The following is a 20,874-nucleotide window of genomic DNA, read 5'->3' as shown; positions in this document are numbered from 1 at the left end:
CAAAGAGCCCGGGTAAGCTCCAGTGTTGGGTCTCCTCAGGCCAGACAACCACCAGGGAGGGAACCCAGCCCCACCCATCAGCAGACAAGCGGATTAAAGTTCTACTGAGCTCTTCCCACCAGAGCAACAGCCAGCTCTACCCACCACCAGTCCCTCCCATCAGGAAACTTACACAAGCCTCTTAGATAGCCTCATCCACCAGAAGGCAGAAAGCAGAAGCAAGAAGAACTACAATCTTGCAGCCTGTGGAACAAAAACTGCATTCACAGAAAGATAGACAAGATGAAAAGGCAGAGGGCTATGTACCAGATGAAGGAACAAGATAAAACCCCAGAAAAACAACTAAATGAAGTGGAGGTAGGCAACCTTCCAGAAAAAGAATTCAGAATAATGATAGTGAATATGAACCAGGACCTCGGAAAAAGAATGGAGGCAAAGATTGAGAAGATGCAAGAAATGTTTAAGAAAGATCTAGAAGAATCAAAGAACAAACAAACAGAGATGAACAATACAATAACTGAAATGAAAAATACACTAGAAGGAATCAATAGCAGAATAACTGAGGCAGAAGAACAGATAAGTGACCTGGAAGACAGAATGGTGGAATTCACTGCTGAAGAACAGGATAAAGAAAGAACAATGAAAAGAAATGAAGACAGCCTAAGAGACCTCTGGGACAACATTAAACGCAACAACATTCGCATTATAGGGGTCACAGAAGGAGAAGAGAGAAAGGACCTGAGAAAATATTTGAAGAGATTATAGTTGAAAACTTCCCTAACATGGGAAAGGAAATAACCACCCAAGTCCAGGAAGCACAGAGAGTCCCATACAGGATAAACCAAAGGAGAAACACAGCAAGACACATAGTAATCAGATTGGCAAAAATTAAAGGCAAAGAAAAATTATTGAAAGCAGCAAGGGAAAAACGTCAAATAACATACAAGGGAACTCTCATAAGGTTAACAGCTGATTTCTCAGCAGAAACTCTACAAGCCAGAAGGGAGTGGCATGATATACTTAAAGTGATGAAAGGGAGGAACCTACAACCAAGATTACTCTACCCAGCAAGGATCTCATTCAGATTCGATGGAGAAATCAAAAGCTTTACAGACAAGCAAAAGTTAAGAGAATTCAGAACCACCAAACCAGCTCTACAACAGATGCTAAAGGAACTTCTCTAAGTGGGAAACAGAAGAGAAGAAAAGGTCCTACAAAACCAAACCCAACACAATTAAGAAAATGGTAGTAGGAACATACATATCGATAATTACCTTAGACATGAATGGATTAAATGCTCCAACCAAAAGACACAGCCTTGCTGAATGGATACAAAAACAAGACCCATATATATGCTGTCTACAAGAGACCCACTTCAGACCTAGAGACACACACAGACTGAAAGTGAGGGGATGGAAAAAGATATTCCATGCAAGTGGAAATCAAAGAAAACTGGAGTAGCAGTACTCATATCAGATAAAATAGACTTTAAAATAAAGAATGTTACAACAGACAAGGAAGGACAGTACATAATGTTCAAGGGATCAATCCAAGAAGAAGATATAACAATTATAAATATATATGCACCCAACATAAGAGCACCTCAATACATAAAACAACTGCTAAGAGCTCTAAAAGTGGAAATCGACAGTAACACACTAATAGTGGGGGACTTTAACACCTCACTTACACCAATGGACAGATCATCCAAACAAAATTAATAAGGAAACACAAGCTTTAAATGACACAATGGACCAGATAGATTTAATTGATATTTATAGGACATTCCATCCAAAAACAGCAGATTATTCTTTCTTCTCAAGTGTGCATGGAACATTCTCCAGGATAGATCACATCTTGGGTCACAAATCAAGCCTCAGTAAATTTAAGAAAATTGAAATCATATCAAGCATCTTTTCTGACCACAACGCTATGAGATTAGAAATAAATTACAAGGAAAAAAACGTAAAAAACACAAACAAATGGAGGCTACACAATACACTACTAAATAACCAAGAGATCACTGAAGAAATCAAAGAGGAAATCAAAAAATACCTAGAGACAAATGGCAATGACAACACGACGATCCAAAACCTATGGGATGCAGCAAAAGCAATTCAAAGAGGGAAGTTTATAGCTATACAAGCCTACCTCAGGAAAAAAGAAAAATCTCAAACAATCTATCTTTACACCTAAAGGAACTAGAGAAAGAACAAACAAAACCCAAAGTTAGCAGAAGGAAAGAAATCATAAAGATCAGAGGAGAAATAAATGAAGTAGAAACAAAGAAAACAATAGCAAAGATCAATAAAACTAAAAGCTGGTTCTTTAAAAAGATAATCAAAATTGATAAACCATTAGCCAGACTCAACAAGAAAAAAAGGGAGAGGACTCAAATCAATAAAATTAGAAATGAAAAAGGAGAAGTTACAACTGACACTGCAGAAATACAAAGCATCCTAAGAGACTACTACAAGCAACTCTATGCCAATAAAATAGACAACCTGGAAGAAATGGACAAATTCTTAGAGAAGTATTACCTTCCAAGACTGAACGAGGAAGAAATAGAAAATATGAACAGACCAATCACAAGTAGTGAAATTGAAACTGTGGTTAAAAATCTTCCAACAAACAAAAGTCCAGGACCAGATGGCTTCACAGGTGAATTCTATCAAGCATTTAGAGACGAGCTAATACCCATCCTTCTCAAACTCTTCCAAAAAATTGCAGAAGACGGAACACTCCCAAACTCATTCTATGAGGCCAGCATCACCCTGATACCAAAACCAGGCAAAGATACCACAAAAAAAGAAAATTACAGACCAATATCACTGATGAATATAGATGCAAAAATCCTCAACAAAATACTAGCAAACAGAATCCAACAACACATTAAAAGGATCATACACCATGATCAAGTGGGATTCATCCCAGGGATGCAAGGATTCTTCAATATACGCAAATCAATCAATGTGATACACCATATTAACAAATTGAAGAATAAAAACCATATGATCATCTCAATAGATGCAGAAAAAGCTTTTAACAAAATTCAACACCCGTTTATGATAAGAACTCTCTAGAAAGTGGGCATACAGGGAACCTACTTCAACATAATAAAGGCCATATACAACAAACCCACAGCAAACATCATACTCAATGGTGAAAAACTGAAAGCATTTTCTCTAAGATCAGGAACAAGAAAAGGCTGTCCACTTTCACCACTATTATTCAACATAGTTTTGGAAGTCCTAGCCACGGCAATCAGAGAAGAAAAAGAAATACAAATTGGAAAAAAGAGATAAAACTGTCACTGTTTGCAGATGACATGGTACTATACATAGAGAATCCTAAAGATGCCACCAGAGAACTACTAGAGCTAATCAATGAATTTGGTAAAGTAGCAGGATACAAAATTAATGCACAGAAATCTCTTGCATTCCTATACACTAATGATGAAAAATCTGAAAGAGAAATTATGGAAACACTCCCATTTACCATTGCAACAAAAAGAATAAAATACCTAGGAATAAACCTACCTAGGGAGACAAAAGACCTGTCTGCAGAAAACTATAAGACATTGATGAAAGAAATGAAAGATGATACCAACAGTTGGAGAGATATACCATGTTCTTGGATTGGAAGAATAAATATTGTGAAAATGACTGTACTACCCAAAGCAATCTGCAGATGCAATGCCATCCCTATCAAATTACCGATGGCATTTTTTACAGAACTAGAACAAAAAATCTTAAAATTTGTATGGAGACACAAAAGACCCCGAGTTGCCAAAGCAGTCTTGAGGGAAAAAAATGGAGCTGGAGGAATTAGACTCCCTGACTTCAGACTATACTACAGAGCTACAGTAAACAAGACAATATGGTACTGGCACAAAAACAGAAATATAGATCAGTGGAACAAGATAGAAAGCCCAGAGTTAAACCCACGCACATATGGTCAACTAATCTATGACAAAGGAGGCAAGGATATACAATGGAGAAAAGACAGTCTCTTCAGTAAGTGGTGCTGGGAAAACTGGACAGCTACATGTAGAAGAATGAAATTAGAACACTCCCTAACACCATACACAAAAATAAACTCAAAATGGATTAGAGACCTAACTGTAAGACCGAACACTATAAAACTCTTAGAGGAAAACATAGCAGGAACACTCTTTGACCTAAATCACAGCAAGATCTTTTTTGATCCACCTCCTATAGTAATAGAAATAAAAACAAAAATAAACAAATGGGACCTAATGAAACTTCAAAGCTTTTGCACAGCAAAGGAAACCATAAACAAGATGAAAAGACAACCCTCAGAATGGGAGAAAATATTTGCAAACGAATCAACGGACAAAAGATTAATCTCCAAAATATATAAACAGCTCATGCAGCTCAATATTAAAGAAACAAACAACCCAATCCAAAAATGGGCAGAAGGCCTAAATAGACATTTCTCCAAAGAAGACATACAGATGGCCAAGAAGCACATGAAAAGCTGCTCCACGTCACTAATTATTAGAGAAATGCAAATCAAAACTACAATGAGGTATCACCTCACACCAGTTAGAATGGGCATCATTAGAAAATGTACAAAAAACAAATGCTGGAGAGGGTGTGTAGAAAAGGGAACCCTCTTGCACTGTTGGTGGGAATGTAAATTGATACAGCCACTATGGAGAACAGTATGGAGGTTCCTTAAAAAACGAAAAATAGAATTACCATATGATCCAGCAATCCCACTGCTGGGCATATACCCAGAGAAAACCATAATTCAAAAAGACACATGCACCCCAATGTTCATTGCAGCACTATTTACAATAGCCAGGTCATGGAAGCAACCTAAATACCCATTGACAGATGAATGGATTAAGAAGATGTGGTATATACCACATCCATATATACAATGGAGTATTACTCAGCCATAAAAAGGAACGAAATTGGGTCATTTGTAGAGACATGGATGGATCTAGGGACTGTCATACAGAATGAAGTAAGTCAGAAAAAGAGAAACAAATATCATATATTAATGCATATATGTGGAACCTAGAAAAATGGTACAGATGAACTGGTTTGCAGGGCAGAAACTGAGACACAGATGTAGAGAACAAACGTATGGACACCAAGGGGAGAAAGTGGTGGGGGGTGGTGGTGGTGGTGTGTTGAGTTGGGAGATTGGGATTGACATGTATACACTGATGCGTATAAAATGGTTGACTAATAAGAACCTGCTGTATAAAAAAAGAAAAAAAAGATGGGGCTTTATTTTAAATTCTTTAATGTATTCATACATGACATTTTTATTGCTAAAACTGAGACATCAATACAGATTTCACTATCAATTCTATAACTTTTAAAAATAGATGTAGTAACGTATAGTTCAGAATGAAAGGCACTTTGTAACAACAGTGTTACTCAGTTTCTTGAACTTCTTACAGATTACATGCCAAAAATAATAGAGTTTTCATCAAGGTGTATCAGTGGACAACTTGATTAGTTTCTCCTTCAATTTTGCTGAAAACAAAGAATTAAAAGAATTAAAACACATCTGACCTTTGAAAGTATTTGTCACCCAAATTTTTAACAAAATTGACATAGACACTGGTATTTTGAATGGACTTTTTCTTGCTTGGGTCAGTGTCCCTAGGTAAGAGCTGAGAAAAGGGAAATAGGTCTTTATTTGTGAAGTGGGAGGGGGATACTTCAACATGGAGGCAAAGGATGCTCCCAGGCAATTCTTGGGCAGGTGAGTTTTAGTTGGATTCAAGTGGACATTGAGGGATAGAAAACAGAAAATGGATTTACTTCACACTGTCTGCTGTTTGTCCCAGGGGTACCCTTAGCTATGCCTCAGACCTCTTGCAGAACCTTCCTGTAGTGAATAAAGTAGGAACCTTTGAGAGTCTTCCCTGCAGGATTTAAAGCAACATTATTCAGTGTGGCTCCCACCTGCACACCTGTGTCCGCCGACTCCAGCTTCCCTCCTTTTGCCAGGGGTACAGGGTCTGTGTTCCCCTGGAAGCCAGCCCTTCCTCAGTGGACTTGGTCCTGTCTCCTGGCACCTGCTGAGAGCTGGGCTTTCACAACTGCCCCTATCGCCTGGAGCATCATAATAGTGTCTGTGAGCCACTCATTAGCATACAGACATGATGCAGTCTGTCCCCATAAACCCGCCTGGTGACTCCCTGGTTCCTCTTACCTTTATGGCAAGGCTCCCCTGAGCAGTGCCCCCTTGCCCTACTGTCCTCAGTCTCTCCACTTGCATTCTCACTTAAACTCACCTTCATCTGGCTGTGTGTAAGCAAAGCACTAACCCCCAGGTTACTACATATTATGAGTAATGTTTTTACCCAATTTTTTTTGATGAGAATTTTCAACTATACCAAGAAGTTGAATTTATAGCAAGCACCCATATACCTGCCTCCTGGATTCTATAATTAGCATTTTACTATACTTGCTTTATCCCGTATCTGGGAATCTATTCATCTAGTTTATTTTTAAATGCAGCTCAAAGTAGAATAGTGGACAGTGGTGCCCTTTCAGCCACATATTTCATGGAGATCTCAAGAGTTCAGAGGATTTTTTTTCTTTCTTTCAAGGTAAAGTATTTGCATACAATGCAATGCACAGATCCTAAGAGTGTATCTGTCAATGAATTGCCAGGAATGCCTTCAGGTCTGCAGCCCCCGCCCCCATCCCTTGCATTCAGGACTGTGATATAAGGTATAGCTCTGGGAATCCTGGGGCATAATGCAAATGCTTCCTTTTTTTACATAAAACTGCTTGTTTCCCAAGCCCTCTAAAGTGGAGCTGCTGTGGACATTTTTCTCACGGAGAGAGAGACACACCGAATTTGCCCCTGGCATGTCAGGTCATGTTTCCCTGAGTCTCTGTTTCTTAACCCTCAGTAAGTGATTGATCTTCAGCAATGTATATTATTTGGTGTTTTTTACAAGGGTGTTGGTTTCCAGGAAAAAATGTAACTGGATTATTACTTACTGCATTGAGTTCAGGTTCTCCATAAACAAACATCCTTGCTTTGGAGGATGTCACCAGAGGCCTCTAAATTTCTTTCAAGCACAGTGTATTTCTAATTAAGACTTGCATTTGCAGAGGCATCTGCAGCTTCATTTGTTTTAAAACTCACTTTTTAATCTCATGAACCTATTCAACTAATCTTTTCGAACACCTGCTTTGTGGAAAGCATTGAACTAGGCCATGTAAGGAGGGCCCAGAAAAGGATGAGACCCAGTTTCTACTTGCAGATCATCTCCAATCTGGCTGTGTAATTTACACTCTAAAGAAGGTTCAAATATCAAGACCAAGTACCTCCCTAGAGAATTGGCAGGAGGCAGGCTGGCTGTTTAGACCATGGAGTTGGCAGGTGGGAGAAATCTCTGCTTTACAGAAACGGGAGGGAGAGGAGGAAAGGCACAGACTCTTCTGAATGTGATGATCAGGGAGCCCGAGTGTTTCTAGGTGTGACCTTGCTAATTAGTGCTTCTTTCCAGGTGCCCATCGTGTGGAAAACAAGTTGGGTGCCTTCGTAGCACATGTCCTTATAAAGCTGGGTGGCACATTTATCTGGCACCTGTAGCTCATGGAGCAGCTGTAACAGTAGCTCCCAGCTGAATTTTAAGGAATCACAAGTATCTTGGATTTAGAGCAGACCTGAAAAGTTACCTAACCTCTGCCCCACCCCGTGTTTCCATCTGGAAAGCCATGGCATTCCTATTGTGGCCACAGCATGGCCATGGGGAGCTCAGATGTCACCCCGACAGGCCTTGGAAGCTGCCCCAGAGCCATTTGTAAGACGACCACCTCGATTCCTGCTCTTTGTGTTCTCCCAACTGGTGACCAGCCTGGCCTGCCCCAGCTATGGGGACAGACAAGAAGTGAGACTCCATGCTGAAGATGGTCAAGGCCAGAGTCCCCAGGGAGGGAGGGCAGAAATGTGGACAGGAGGGGACAGAGGACCCAGGAAATTGCTCTCAGCAATTGGTTTTTCTCTCCCCTCATTTCATGTTGCTGAATTCCTGTTCTGAAAACCTGAATCCACATAATCTTTTCTCTAGGTATTTAAACTCTGAGGTCAATATTATACAAATGATGGATTTTCTATACATTCAAAAAGAGAAGCAGAGAAAACATTCTCTTTGACCTACAGTTTGTTGTGTTTTCCTTTCTCTTACCTGCCCTTGATTTGAGGACTTTCCAGTTATTTAGATAACCTGAAGTAAGAGAAAGTGTCTGATCTTTTCTGTTTACCTCTATATTCATAGGAGGAAGCAGTTAAGTGTATTTTCTCTGCAGATTAGTTTTATCATTTGGGGAGGCCTGTCAGACATAATCTGATTTAATCTGCGAGAAGAAACGACAGAAGCCATTTCAGTTGCTAAAGAGACATTTGAGCCATCCAGAGACTTGTAGTTGCTTTAAAAAAAAATCTGTCGTCTTTAATTTTGGAATTTTGACCATTCTTCTGGTTTCAGGTTTCCCATCCTTCTTATGCTTATTTTTTACCTCCTAATTCTAATTATGGAATGAATAGCATCATAGAATATTAGATTCTAAACCATATTTATTTCTAAAATGCTTACCTTCTTCATTTCTGCATTCTTTATCACTTTTCTCTGACAAATAGAAATGCCATACGTTATGCTCATAGATGAGAGGTCGGTGGCTTGCTTAACGCCATAAGAGTAACCCACGGTTAAGGGTGGTGTTTCAATCACTGTGTCCCACTGAGAGAAGAAAGTTTTAGGGCAGAAGGAAGGAGGAGGCCCACTCTCTTCCTCGGAGATCAAAACAGTTGACGGGAAGAATGTTCAGAGCATGTGTGTGTGAGGTGTTTGCTGACACCAAGCGCTTGGCGTCTGCCCATCCAATAGCTGGTTCTGTGATTCTCGGGACTCGACCTTGGTGTCCAGCAGTTCAGTTTTATTCTGAGTTAACGTCCAGTCCCTCGAGGTAAGAGCTCAGTCCCACAAACCGCCTCCACTTGAGACACAAACTGCAGATGGGGGAGCCAGGCAACCCACACTTCTGTCCAGCTGAGTTCAAATTCGGACGTTCCCACCACACCCCGCTTGGGTTCAGTATTTTCCTAGAACAGCTCCTGGAACTCAAGAGAAAACTTCATCTTGTTTACAATTTATTATAAAGGATGCAGCTCATGCACAGCTGAAGGAGGAGATGCCAGGGCAGGTATGAGGGGAGGCGTGGAACTTCTGTCCCCCCACCCCCGTCACTGTGTCCCTGCACCTTGATGTGGTCACCAGCCTTTTTTTTTCCTCCTGCTCCAACAGCATCGTTTGTTTATTTATTTATTTATTATTAATTTTTATTGGAGTATAGTTGCTTTACAATGTCAGCCTTATTGTTCAGAGTCTCATAACCCAGTCTCCAGCCTCTCTTCTCTTCCCAGAGATAAGGGTGGGGTGGGGATAAGGGTTCCCACCCTCTAATGCAGGGTTGGTCTTTCCGGTGACCAGAGGCATTCTGCTGGCCTGAGGCTGACTAGGGGCCCCACCCTAAGCCAGCTCATTAGAATAAAAAATATGCTTAAAAGACATCTGATCACTCAGGAAGTTCCCAGGGTTTTAGGAGCTCTGTGCCAGGAACCAAGGAAAAAGACCAAATATATTTCTTATTATACCGTACTGTATTTTTTTTAACTGAAGTAAACTTTCCCTTTCTTCTCTTTCATTCACTTGCTCTCACTCTCTGCTTTCTTTCTTTCTTGCATTAAATATTTCCATGCAAGTGTGCACATGCACATTTAAAAAGAGTTTCCTGTGGGCCCAAGGCAGGTTCTAATAGGGCCAGTTCTCAGACGCCTGAAAGAGTGGGATTCTTACTGTGCATTTTAGATCAAGGGCCCCTTCCTCCCCTGCGTTTCCCCTTAAGCATCCCATGTAATCTTGATGTCTTAATGAGAAGGAATCACACAGAAATAGGGAGAGAATGCGAAGTGCAGCCTCTTCTGACTGGAAGCTCTGGGAGGGTTGGCACTTCTAGGTTCATGCCTGTTTCCAGGTGCCCACGTGTGGAAGCCGTGCCAGCTGCTGTCTGTGAACAGATTTTGCTCAGTGCCTCTGCCTTCCCGAGCCCTGCAATCTGAGTGGGCAGTGAGTGCTTTGGAGGATAGAAACCACCCCCCCCCCCGACTTGTTTATGGGCCCTTTTCCACATCCATTCTTAAGAAATCTTCATGAAAACCCAGGACAATGCAGCACCAAGGTTCCTGCTCCATCCACCTCCTGACACTGAGCTGGCCCTTGCTTTCTCCACCTTTGGCTGCAGCTCAGTTATTACAGCTCTCATGTCCTCTGAGATTTTGTGAAAGGGAGGGATCCCTCTTCCTTTTAAAGCCATCATTTATCACGTGCCTCCCAGGGCCATGTGACTTACCTGCTGTGACACTATCTCATTGCATCCTTACAGCGCCCGATGAGGTGTGACACATACGAGCAAACTGCAGCACAGAGAGGGTGGTTTACCTGCTAGAGCTCACACAGTTCTTCTCTGCCGGAGCCTTGGTACAAACCCGCCTGTCTAATTCCAAAGCTCCCGGTAGCCCCCCTTTCTGCCATGAGGGTGGGAGAGACCCAGCTTGGCTTTGGACTAAGGGAGAGCCCCAGAAGGGCAGTGCCTTCAGGGATGATGAGCAGCCCACCTTTTTGGGGTGCAGAATCTGCCTGTGCAGACAGATTGGATGGGAAGAACCAACCACGGTAGAGCCCAGGAGTCACCCAGCTTGAAGTCAAATAACGCCGTTCTGAATCCTGATCCAGTGACCAACAAAAAATATATCACTTTTCTAGGCCTCAGATTTCTCTTGTAAATAGGAATAGTCATGCTGGCATCCCGGCATCCTGGTGAGCGTGGTACACATAGCAGACACTGAGTGAGCAGGATGGCCGGGATACCTGCCCTGGGGCACATGCAACTGAGTAGGAGCATGAGTAGGGGAGATAGGAGGGGTGAGGAATTGCCAGGGAGGCTTCCTGCAGCTCAGATCAGGTGCCCTTAGGAGAGGTTTGAGTTTGACCAACAGCACTCCCTCTTCCCTGCTTCCCCTTGCGCTGTGGCCATCATTTAAGCAGGCAGAGGAGATGGGTGTCTGCCTGCCACACCTACCTTCCTGGGCAGTTCTTGGGGCCCTGGGGCCCTGAGCAGCATGGTGGGGAAGGTGACAGTGTAAGGCTCTGTGATAATCAGCTGCCAGAGAAGCATCCCAGGGCTGGATATGAGGACATGGTCAGGAAAGCACAGGTGTTGGGCACATAAGGGCTTATGCCCAGAACAAGGGAGAGGAAAGAAGGGAGCACTGGGCATATGGGGCAGAGTTGGAGCCTCTGGAGCAGACACAGCATGACTGGTACCCAGGCCTTCCTGCAAAACCGCTCGAACAAGTCTGGCTCTTTCTGGGTGCTGTGCTGTCCTGTCACAGCAGGGTGAGGGTGGGAGAGACCCTCCCCAGCTGCACATGTCTAATTAGAAACATTGGCCAGGTGGGTCTCTATCCTAAATGCCCCAGATGATACTTCAGCACATTAGGTATCAATACACCCTCCTTCTCATGGTCCATGGCTGTGAAATGCTGTTACTTGCCTGCATATTCCTTCTTGTCTGACTTTAGGTAGTCCCAGAACCGGGATGCTTGCCTGCCCTTTCCAGAGGATGGTGGGATCTCTGGGACATGCCCTTTGACCTCTATTGCAAGTTTCAATGGCTCTAGACCCACAGCCCCTTGGCTGCAATTCTCAAATGTCAGCAGCTCTGAACATGACAGGGTTTTTTGTTTGTTTTTGTTTTTATAACTTTACATCAAACTGATATTGATATGCATTTATTTTCTCAGTAAAAATATTCATGTTTTGCTGCAGAAATAATGATTGATCATAAGGAGTTGTCCCTGGACCAGCTTGGGGTGTTGCATCACATACGTTTTTAAATCTGAGAAAGTTTGAGCTCCAGAGCAGGTGGCCCCAGGGGGACTGAATACAGGATGGGGGCCTTTACTGGGTCTTCTCTGATTATGCACACCTGTAGGAGCTGATGAGTCCAAACCCAGCAGCCCTGCGGTCCTGGCTGGGTGGTGCCGGTTGTCCAGCAGTGCAGGTGGGGTCCTACCTGGGCAGTCTTTACAGAGCTAGTGGACCCCAGGTAGCTCTGGGGTGCATAGTCCTGGGTAGGAGGACCCCAGACATGGGCCTTAATCTCACAGAGATCCCTCAAGAGCCAATTTCAGGCCTAGCCCCAAAGAGATGCACCTGTGTTCACGTGTTTATAAATATTTCATGAGTCTTACCCTGTACCCTCATGTGCTGATTCATTGTTTTACTGCCAACACCCATGTTTGCACTTTTGAGTTGTGGTGTCAGAAGCACTATTCCTACATGAAAATAATAATTCAAATCCAAAAACAGGGCCTTAGAAATTTCTGAGAGGTACCCCTGCAGCTGCACGAAGTTGTTTCATGGAAATAAATATTCTTCATTTTTCCAGCTTGGTTCTTGTTCTAATTGAAGTAATGAATTTATTTGTCCAAAGTGTCTTTACAATGGAAAACTTTGAAAGCAAAACAGTTCTTCATTTGGCTAGGAAAAAACCCATCTGCTATGGGAGGGGAAAGCTTGGGGGCATTCAGTGAACTGGAATTAACTTTAATGCTACCCTCTGACTGTGGTCATGGTGACAGCAGGATCTTAAATGTGATTTTTTTGCTATTCATGGTCATTTTGTAAGGAGTTATTTAATTCCCAGTTTCCATATATTTTACAAATAGCAACTCAATTATGTAAATAAGTGTCTGGAACTCTTTTTGGTTTTGAACTTATCTGATAATCTCTTACAAGATATATTAGCAGGCAAGGAAGCAAAGTGCTGCTAATGCCGCCCTCTGTGTTTGTCAGTCTTGGATAGATCACTATTTACAGTGGAATATGTCAGAATATCCAGGCGTGAAGACAGTTCGTTTCCCAGATGGCCAGATCTGGAAGCCAGACATTCTCCTCTACAACAGGTAAGCACAGTGGACAAAGGAAAACAATGAGTTTATTTTTGGACGTGTTTAACAATCAAGCATATTTGAGTATTTTATAACAATGCCAGTACATTATCTGTAATTTGGGACTGTGGATCCCCACGAGGCTTTGTAGGAAGCAGCTCTGTCCCATGTCCAGCGTTCTCTGTCCTGGCACGCAGGCCTGCAGCGCCCAGCACACTGCCCCCGATGGCCATGTCCACAGGGCTGTGCATTACAGGTGTGTAGGTACTTGTGTGCATGTTGGCACTGAGACATTTTTGCATGTGGCCATACCTTTGCCCCTGAATGACAGCAGTTACAGTCACAGCACAAGAAGTTGCTGGTCAACGGGACGCATGGCTGGAGTCCACTTTCTGGACCCAGGTCCTCATTTGATGCACTGTCCTTTGGGCATTGGGAGAGCCCTGTGGGGCGGCTGAGCACAGGAGACTGTCATCTCTAGCCACACTCAGAAGCTTGTACCTGACAGAAGAAAGGCAGACAGCAGTCATGTTCTAATAAATGTAGTCCTTCTCCTGAGGTCAGGAAAGGAAGGATTCATTAGTCATCCAAAACTGTCTGATTTGTAGAGTGGAAGCCCAGAAGGCAGATATCCGGGTAGGGTAAATTTCTAGAAGCATTAAATTATTTGCTAAACTACATAGTCAAAAAAGGGAACCCAGCGCCTTTCTTTCTAATAAGGCATAGGATGTGATAACCAGCTTAATATACAAGAAAGATATTTCCTAGTGATGGCTGCTGCCTCTGGTCGCACCTGGACAAGAAGGAAGCCGAGTACCTTCCTGACTCAAGAAACAGTGCTGCCATCGGCCACTGCCCATGGTCATCCCCCCGGGACCAGCTGATGTGTTTGTCCTGCACTGGCTCCTTCCAGAAGGCTGGGTATTCCAAGTCTTGTTTCCCCTTTTAATTCTTCTTCTTTCTTACTGACATCACATTTCATTTGAATCATTGGGCCTGTCTCTAGAAGACTATACCTCTTCTGATTTGCTGCCACTCTTCAGTTTCTTAAATTAGTTCAGGCAGCTGAGCTTTGAAAGATGTCTCAGGTCAGAGTAAGTGATCCCAACTGAGTAGAAGTACAGGCGTTCCCATGCCTTCTCCTTGGCTCATCTGTTTCCTGGGGGCTATGTTAGTTGCCCAGGGCTGCCAGAACAAAATACCGCAGACTGGGTGACTTAAACAACAGAAATTTATTTTCTCTTGGAGGCTGGACGTCCCAGATCCAGGTGTCTGCAGGGTTGGTTTCTCCTGAGGCCTCTCTCCTTGGCTTGCAGATGGCCATCTTCTCCCTATGTCCTCACAAGGTCTTCCCTCTGTGTGTGTCTGTGTCCTCATCTCTTCTTATAAAGACATTAGTCATGTTGGATTAGGGCCTATTCTAATGACCTCATTTTAACTTAGTTACCTCTTTAAAGGCTGTCTCCAAATACAGTTTCACTCAGAGATACTTGGGCATGTGGATTAGGATTTCAACCGATGACTTTTGGGGGAACACAATTCAGCCTATTACAGGGGCATTGCCGTTGACTGCTTAAGGACAAAGGGTTAGGATTGAACAAGTCTGGGTGTAAATCTTAACTGTAATGTTTACTATGTCTGTAAGTCTCAGATTCCTCCTTTGCCCAGTGGGGGAAATGCCAACCTCGCAGAGTTTGGAAGGATGACTGCAGATGTACATAGCATGCTTGGGTGGTACTTGGCAAAGAGTAAACATTCACTAATGGCAGTCGTGTGCTCACAGGCCTGATGATGAGGATTTCTGCTTCAAGTAAGATGGGTTTGACAATTTTAAAAAAATGCCAATAATGATTCAGTTTTTTAATCTGAAATCAAGAATAAATATTATGGTAGAATCTTAAGAATGAGGCTTTAAGAGATGGGTCTTATGGCTTATCTGTAAGACCTTAAACCCCAATAAATAAAATGTTTGGAGTTTCTAATATTTTGGCTAATGAAGAGTTACCAAGTATTCTATACATACTTGAATTTCAAGGAGCAAAGATACAGCTGTCTCCGTCTGATAGATGACACCAGGGACCCGGCCGCCAGGAATAATGCATCCCCTTCTTCCTCTCCTGTTTCCCCCGGAGCTCCAAATAACCATCTTCCTCCTGACTCTCAGTCCCGTATCCCTATTGAATGAGTCCGCCAGCCTCTGTCACGGGATCTGTAGAGGCTGCCGCCTCTTCTGCGTTAGTTTTCTTCCGAGAAATGAGATGTAGGGTTTTTTACTTGAAGTAACTGCTAACTATATGGCTGCGCGTCCACGTGAGCACAGCGAGGGGTAAGCAGGATACGGAAGATATTGAAGCCAGTCGTAGACACGGCGCCAGTTATCTTTTGCTGCTTAACAAATTAACAAATGACCCTGAGCTTAGTGGCTTAAGGAAGAAGCACAGCGCAGATTATTTCTCGCCATGCTGTGGGCTGGCTGGGCCCGCGTGGCTGCTTGTCTGCTCCGTGAGATGCTGGCGGAAGGCGACGGGCCGGGGCTCAGATGAGCTGGGATGTGGGGTTGCACCGCCAGGGCTGGCAGTGGTGGTGATGGTGCCGTGGGTGGGGGCTCAGCCGGGGCTGCACCTGTGCCAGCTCGGCTGTCTCCTCCCTCCCCGAGGATCTTCCACGTGGCCTGGCGACGCAGGAGAGGAAGGAAGTGGGGGCTCCGGGGCCCTTAGGGACTGAGCGTGAGAAACCAGACCAGCCCTTTACCTGGTCCTGTTGGGCAGAGTAGATCTGGGTGCAGCCTGGAGGAGGGAGGAGAAATCAGCTGTCCCCTTATCCAGGGCACCAGGGAGGGAGGGGGGGAGGCTGCCCTGGGGAGACCAGCTGTCCAGGCTGAGAGGGGACAGTGATGACACAGGAAGGTCAGAGTAAAGACTGGGAGGAGTGGAAGGACCAAAACAGACGTGCATAATGAAGGAGCACAAAGCTCAGGGCGCCCTGAGGGGCTAGGAGGAGGGGGAGACGCAGGGTGACCCCGTTATCCCTGCCTCCATGGGCTAGCCTCCCTCTGCTGCCACTCCTCCTGCCCCAGGTATGTGTGGGCCCCCCGCCACCCCCCACCCCGCAGCCTCCTCTTCCACCTGCTGTCCGTCAGCTCAGGGATGTGCCCTGACTCCCACTGTTTACACGTGCCCCCTCTCGGCATGGGACAGTCACCCTCCTCTCTGCCCCCAGACCTCAACTCGACACCCCTTTGACTCCAGACACCTCTCTCTGTCACGTGATCTCCTAGAAGGGCGTTCCTGTGCCCAGTAGCACGCAGGTTCTGCCCCCTCTCCTGGGCACCTGGAAAGCACCTAACTAATATTTGTGCACAGATGAGATGGAAGCACGGAGGGAGGGTACAGGTGTGAGGAGGAGGAGTGAAGGGGATGATCTGTGTGATGCCAGTGCCGCTAAGGACAGCAAGGGAAGAAAGGAAGGAGAAAAATCATATTGGCAGCCTGGAAAATGTGAGACTGGGTGACTGAGTCCAGAAACTGACACAGAAAGTAGCAAAAACAGGCCTGAATTTAGTACGATCCTAACCTTCCAATACTACTCTGTTATGGGGGATTTTGAGAGATGTTGAACTTGATACTTTCCACCAGACAGAGGGTCTCAGAATGGTATGTTTCCTCAGTGGGCGCATGTGATAGTTCATTATGTGTGTGTGGTGGGGCTGGGCGCACTTCCTTGAGGAGGGGATGTGCCATCCTTCTGTGTGAGCCGTGGTTTGGAAGGGAGCATTGATTCAGGTCAGGGGAAACATCACCAACATGTATGTTACATTTCTCCTTCTATTCCAGCTCAATTTTGTAGTCCAAGCACGAGCCCCACATGGTTTTTGAGATAGAGTACATTTTCTATGCTTTGAAGAGGCTGGGTCACTGCAAAACAGCCGTCTCTGCATCATTTCTAGGATGCACTGCTTTAGTGCCCTGAGGGATGGTGAACAAGTTACCATTGCAGGCCAGCTGGCTGGGTGGCTCTGAGGAGAGGACGGGCACTGATAAAACCATTGCTGCTAGATGCTGAGCCCAGCGGTTTCTTGGTTACTTTGTTCTGCTTTACTTTAAGCTTGCAGCTCAAGGATTTGTCTGAACACAATCTTGCTCAAAGTGAGTAGCAATTGTGGATGGCTTGTTACGATTTACTCCCCTTTTTTGGTTTTTATCTTCTGTATGATTACATTTGTTGATGTTCTAGAATAGGGGATAGAAATCAATAAAATGGTTGCCTCTGGGAGGGGCATTTGACTGGAAAGGGGCATGAGGGAACTTTCTGAGGTAATGGGAGTGTCTGTATCTTGACTTCATGGTGATTATGGTCACATGAATGTAATCTGCATCAAAATTCAATGAACCAGGACCTCCCTGGTAGCGCAGTGGTTAAGAATCCGCCTGCCAGTGCAGGGGACACGGATTCGATCCCTGGGCCAGGAACATCCCACATGCCGCAGAGCACCTAAGCCTGTGTGCCACAACTACTGAGCCTGCACTCTAGAGCCTGCGAGCCACAACTACTGAAGCCTGCGTGCCTAGAGCCCATGCTCTGCAACAAGAGAAGCCACCGCAATGAGAAGCCCGTGCACCGCAACGAAGAGTAGCCCCCGCTCGCCACAACTAGAGAAAGCCCACACGCAGCAACGAAGACCCAACACAGCCAAAAAAAAAAAAAAAAAAATTCAATGAACCACACACCAAAAATCTGTGCTTTCTTCTTGTAAATTATAGATCAATTTGAAATGTATAATAGGTTAAATAGCAGATGGTTCACAAATAAAGAGAAGATCAGTGAACTGAAAGACACATTTAAGTCATTTACACAGCAAGTAGCAAAGGGATGCAAAAAGATGAAAAATAAGAGAAATGTCGCGACTTGGAGAATAGAGTGAGATGTCCTTAAAATGTTTAATTGGAGTCCAAGATAGAACTAATAGAGAAAAAGAGGGAAAAGCAGTGTTTAAAGAAATAATGGCTGGGAATTTTCCAGAAATTATAAAAAATACGAATCATCAGGTAAAGGAACCCCAACCAATCCTAACTGGGACAAATATTTATTGCAGTTCCTGTCTTTGCAGAACAAATCACTCCAGAATTTAAAATAAGAATCCTTGTGACCTCTCCCCGTCACTGTGGGTCAGGGATTTGGGGAGGGGTCCAGCCCGGTGCTCTGACTTCAGGTCTCGTGAAGTTTCAGCTCAGTGCTGTCTGGGGCAGCAGCCTGACAACCCAGATGGCTGGCAAATTGATTTTGGCCCTCAGTTGGGAGCCTTAATTCTTATGCACATGGGCTTCTTTATGGATTGCATGTGTGGTGGATGGCTTCCCTCAGAATGAGTCATGCAAGAGACTGACCAGGGAAAAGCTACAATGCCTGTGGGCGGAATGAAAGGCCTGGCTGGTATCAGCGTCGCTTTTCAGAGGAAAGCCTGAGCTCCAGCAACGTCTTGGCCACCCTTGCACTGTGCAACCATGGGCGGCTGCCTCAGCCTCTCCAGGCTTCTCAGTTCTTGAGCTGTTTCTTCAGAAAATCCCATGACAATAATGGAATCTTTGTTGATGAATGTAATTTGCTGATGTTTTTGTTGGCTCTGTATTTTTAGGACAGAGTGGGGTGTCAACCATCTCTTTCTCACAGGCTGTGCAAAACCACATTTGCACGTCTGCAGGCTCCTGTCTGGCTCTGAGGCTGCAGGCCTCTGGCTCCAGCCCTCTTTCTGTCACATGTTTCCCTGACCCTGTGGCTGATGGCAGACCCTGGGGAGAGGGCAGTGCATGCAGTGTGATCCAGCCCGAGAGGGCTTGTAATTGTGCTGATCAGTGAGTCACCAGTGAAATAGAATTTATTCTCTTTCCAAGTGTCTTAAATTCCCTTAGAAATCAAGACAAGGATTCAAGTGCACATTGTCTGAGAGAGGACGTGAGACCAGGGAGGGAGGGAAACCAATATAGGATGTGTCAAAAAGCTACTGCTGTGGGCAACAGGGCCCATTCCCACCGGGGACATCCGGGGTGTTTATCTGCCAGCTGCCTTCTGTCCTAGATTGACAGCTGCTTCCAGGGGTATCATTCTGTTTGCCTGTCCCATGCACAAATCAGAGCCTCGGTCAGGGCTGCCAATTCTTGGCATGTGCAGCTGTCAGGGCCTCAGGCACGGACAGGACAGCTGTCAGCATGGTCAGCTCAGTGCAGGTGAGTGGCCCACTGAAGTTCCAGTCGTTTTCACCTTGGCCTGATTGGAGGTCCAATCCCAGCTCCTGGGGGCAGGGCAGCAGTGATGTGAGTGATGGGAAAGCATCTTGGGACTCAGGCAAAGTGGAGGAGGCAGGCAGGTGGCAAAGGTAACAGAGACCAGCTGAGACCTGCATCCTTGTGAGTGGCGGTTGCTCCCCTGGGCAGCATGCGTTGTCATGGTATCACAATGGTCCACGTGTGGGATGGGATCTTAGAGAGTGAATCTCTTAGACTCAGTGCTGTCGCTGCTACTGGCTCCACAAGGAGGTTCCCAGGTTGATGCTCCCAGGCCCATCACACAGCCGTGGCTGGTCTGGGGGTGGGGGTCAGGGCAGGAGGCATCACTGAAAGGACGTCAGTGGCAGCTCTTGTTACGGCAGGGAACTCCAGTTGAGCAAAGGTAATTTTCAGCTTTGGATCTTAGAGAAGGAGGCTTTAGGGCCTGCTGTGATAGCATCTGCATTATCAAATCTTCTGACCTAATCTGGAGGGAGGCTGTTTTGTAGATAAGGTGAGGTGAGAAGAGGGCGGAGCAGTTTTTAGGAAGTGAGTGGAACCTGCCAACTTTGTCCATCCAAACCTCCCCCTTCTCACCCCTGCCACTGTGGATGTTTGTTCTTCGTTTGTCTCTTCACTCAACCAGTATTTAATGAAGGCTTACATGCTGTTATCACACACTGTTCTAGGATCTGAGGACATTGCAGCGCTCAAGATGGACAGCCCTCTAGAAGAAGGGGAGAGGGAGGGGAGAGCATGCGTCAGGTTTTTGGGGCTTTGAGAATTGGGGAGAGAGCCTCACATGTGCTGGAGCCAGAGGTGGGGTGTGAGACCAGCAGAATGGCTAGAGGGAGGCTGTGGAAGAAGTCAGAGCATCAGGGAGGCAAATGCTCTTGGCAGAAAGAACAGGTGCACAGGCCTGTCAGGAAAGGTTGTGAAAGGCTTTGAAATGCAAAGCATCATCATCATAAAATAAATAAAATGGTGAAGGAGAGAAAGATGAGTGGGAGTCTATGACATCTCCGTGTGAGGTCACCTGCACCCTCTAGGTTATCAGATGCTCTAGTAGACTCAGTAGGCCATGGTCTTTGAACTACCTTTCACCTTTGTAAGAATTGGTAGTGGTGGAGATGATTCCAGTCCGTAGAGAAGCAAATGGATTCTGTCTGGTGGACTCTTCTGTGAATAGACGGGCTCAGCATTCCTGGTCACCAGTGTCCATGTCTGCTCTTTGGATGCTCCTCAGAATTGGTCTTTGATGCCTTGCTGTTTCCCTCATTAACTAATGACTTAAAAAAAAAAATCTTTGGCACATGTTCATTTTATATTTGTGTAAGTATCATGATTTTATCTTTTCAAAATGTATCTTTTTTTGATCACCCTGAGGCCGGAACTTGTCATCTAGATCTGTCCTCGGAGCAGAAGGGGCCAGAGTGGCAGGGGAGAGGCTCAGAGACACTGTGGGTGCCGCCCAAGTCTCCCAGGTCTTGGCTTTTACTTTGAATGAGACAGGAGAGCTTCTGAGCCTCTTGGTAGAATTGCATTTCCTTTTTTGCTCTGAATAACTGTCAAAATCCTAATTCATATTCTCCTTTTG

At 44.8% G+C, this 20,874-nt stretch overlaps 1 protein-coding gene across 1 annotated transcript in view; it reads left to right on the top strand.

The window, feature by feature from the left end:
• CHRNA7 (cholinergic receptor nicotinic alpha 7 subunit) overlaps positions 1 to 20,874 on the top strand; it is a 127,967-nt gene that overhangs the window by 54,236 nt on the left and 52,857 nt on the right. Inside the window, exon 4 of the mRNA XM_061181840.1 lies at positions 12,923 to 13,032. Within this exon, the coding sequence (XP_061037823.1) occupies positions 12,923 to 13,032 (110 nt within the window). The remainder of the gene's footprint in view (positions 1 to 12,922; positions 13,033 to 20,874) is intronic.

The sequence above is a fragment of the Eubalaena glacialis genome, chromosome 2 (assembly GCF_028564815.1).
Source record: "Eubalaena glacialis isolate mEubGla1 chromosome 2, mEubGla1.1.hap2.+ XY, whole genome shotgun sequence".
In the NCBI taxonomy this organism is placed as follows: Eukaryota; Metazoa; Chordata; class Mammalia; order Artiodactyla; family Balaenidae; genus Eubalaena; species Eubalaena glacialis.
This window is presented reverse-complemented; position numbering and strand designations above follow the sequence as displayed.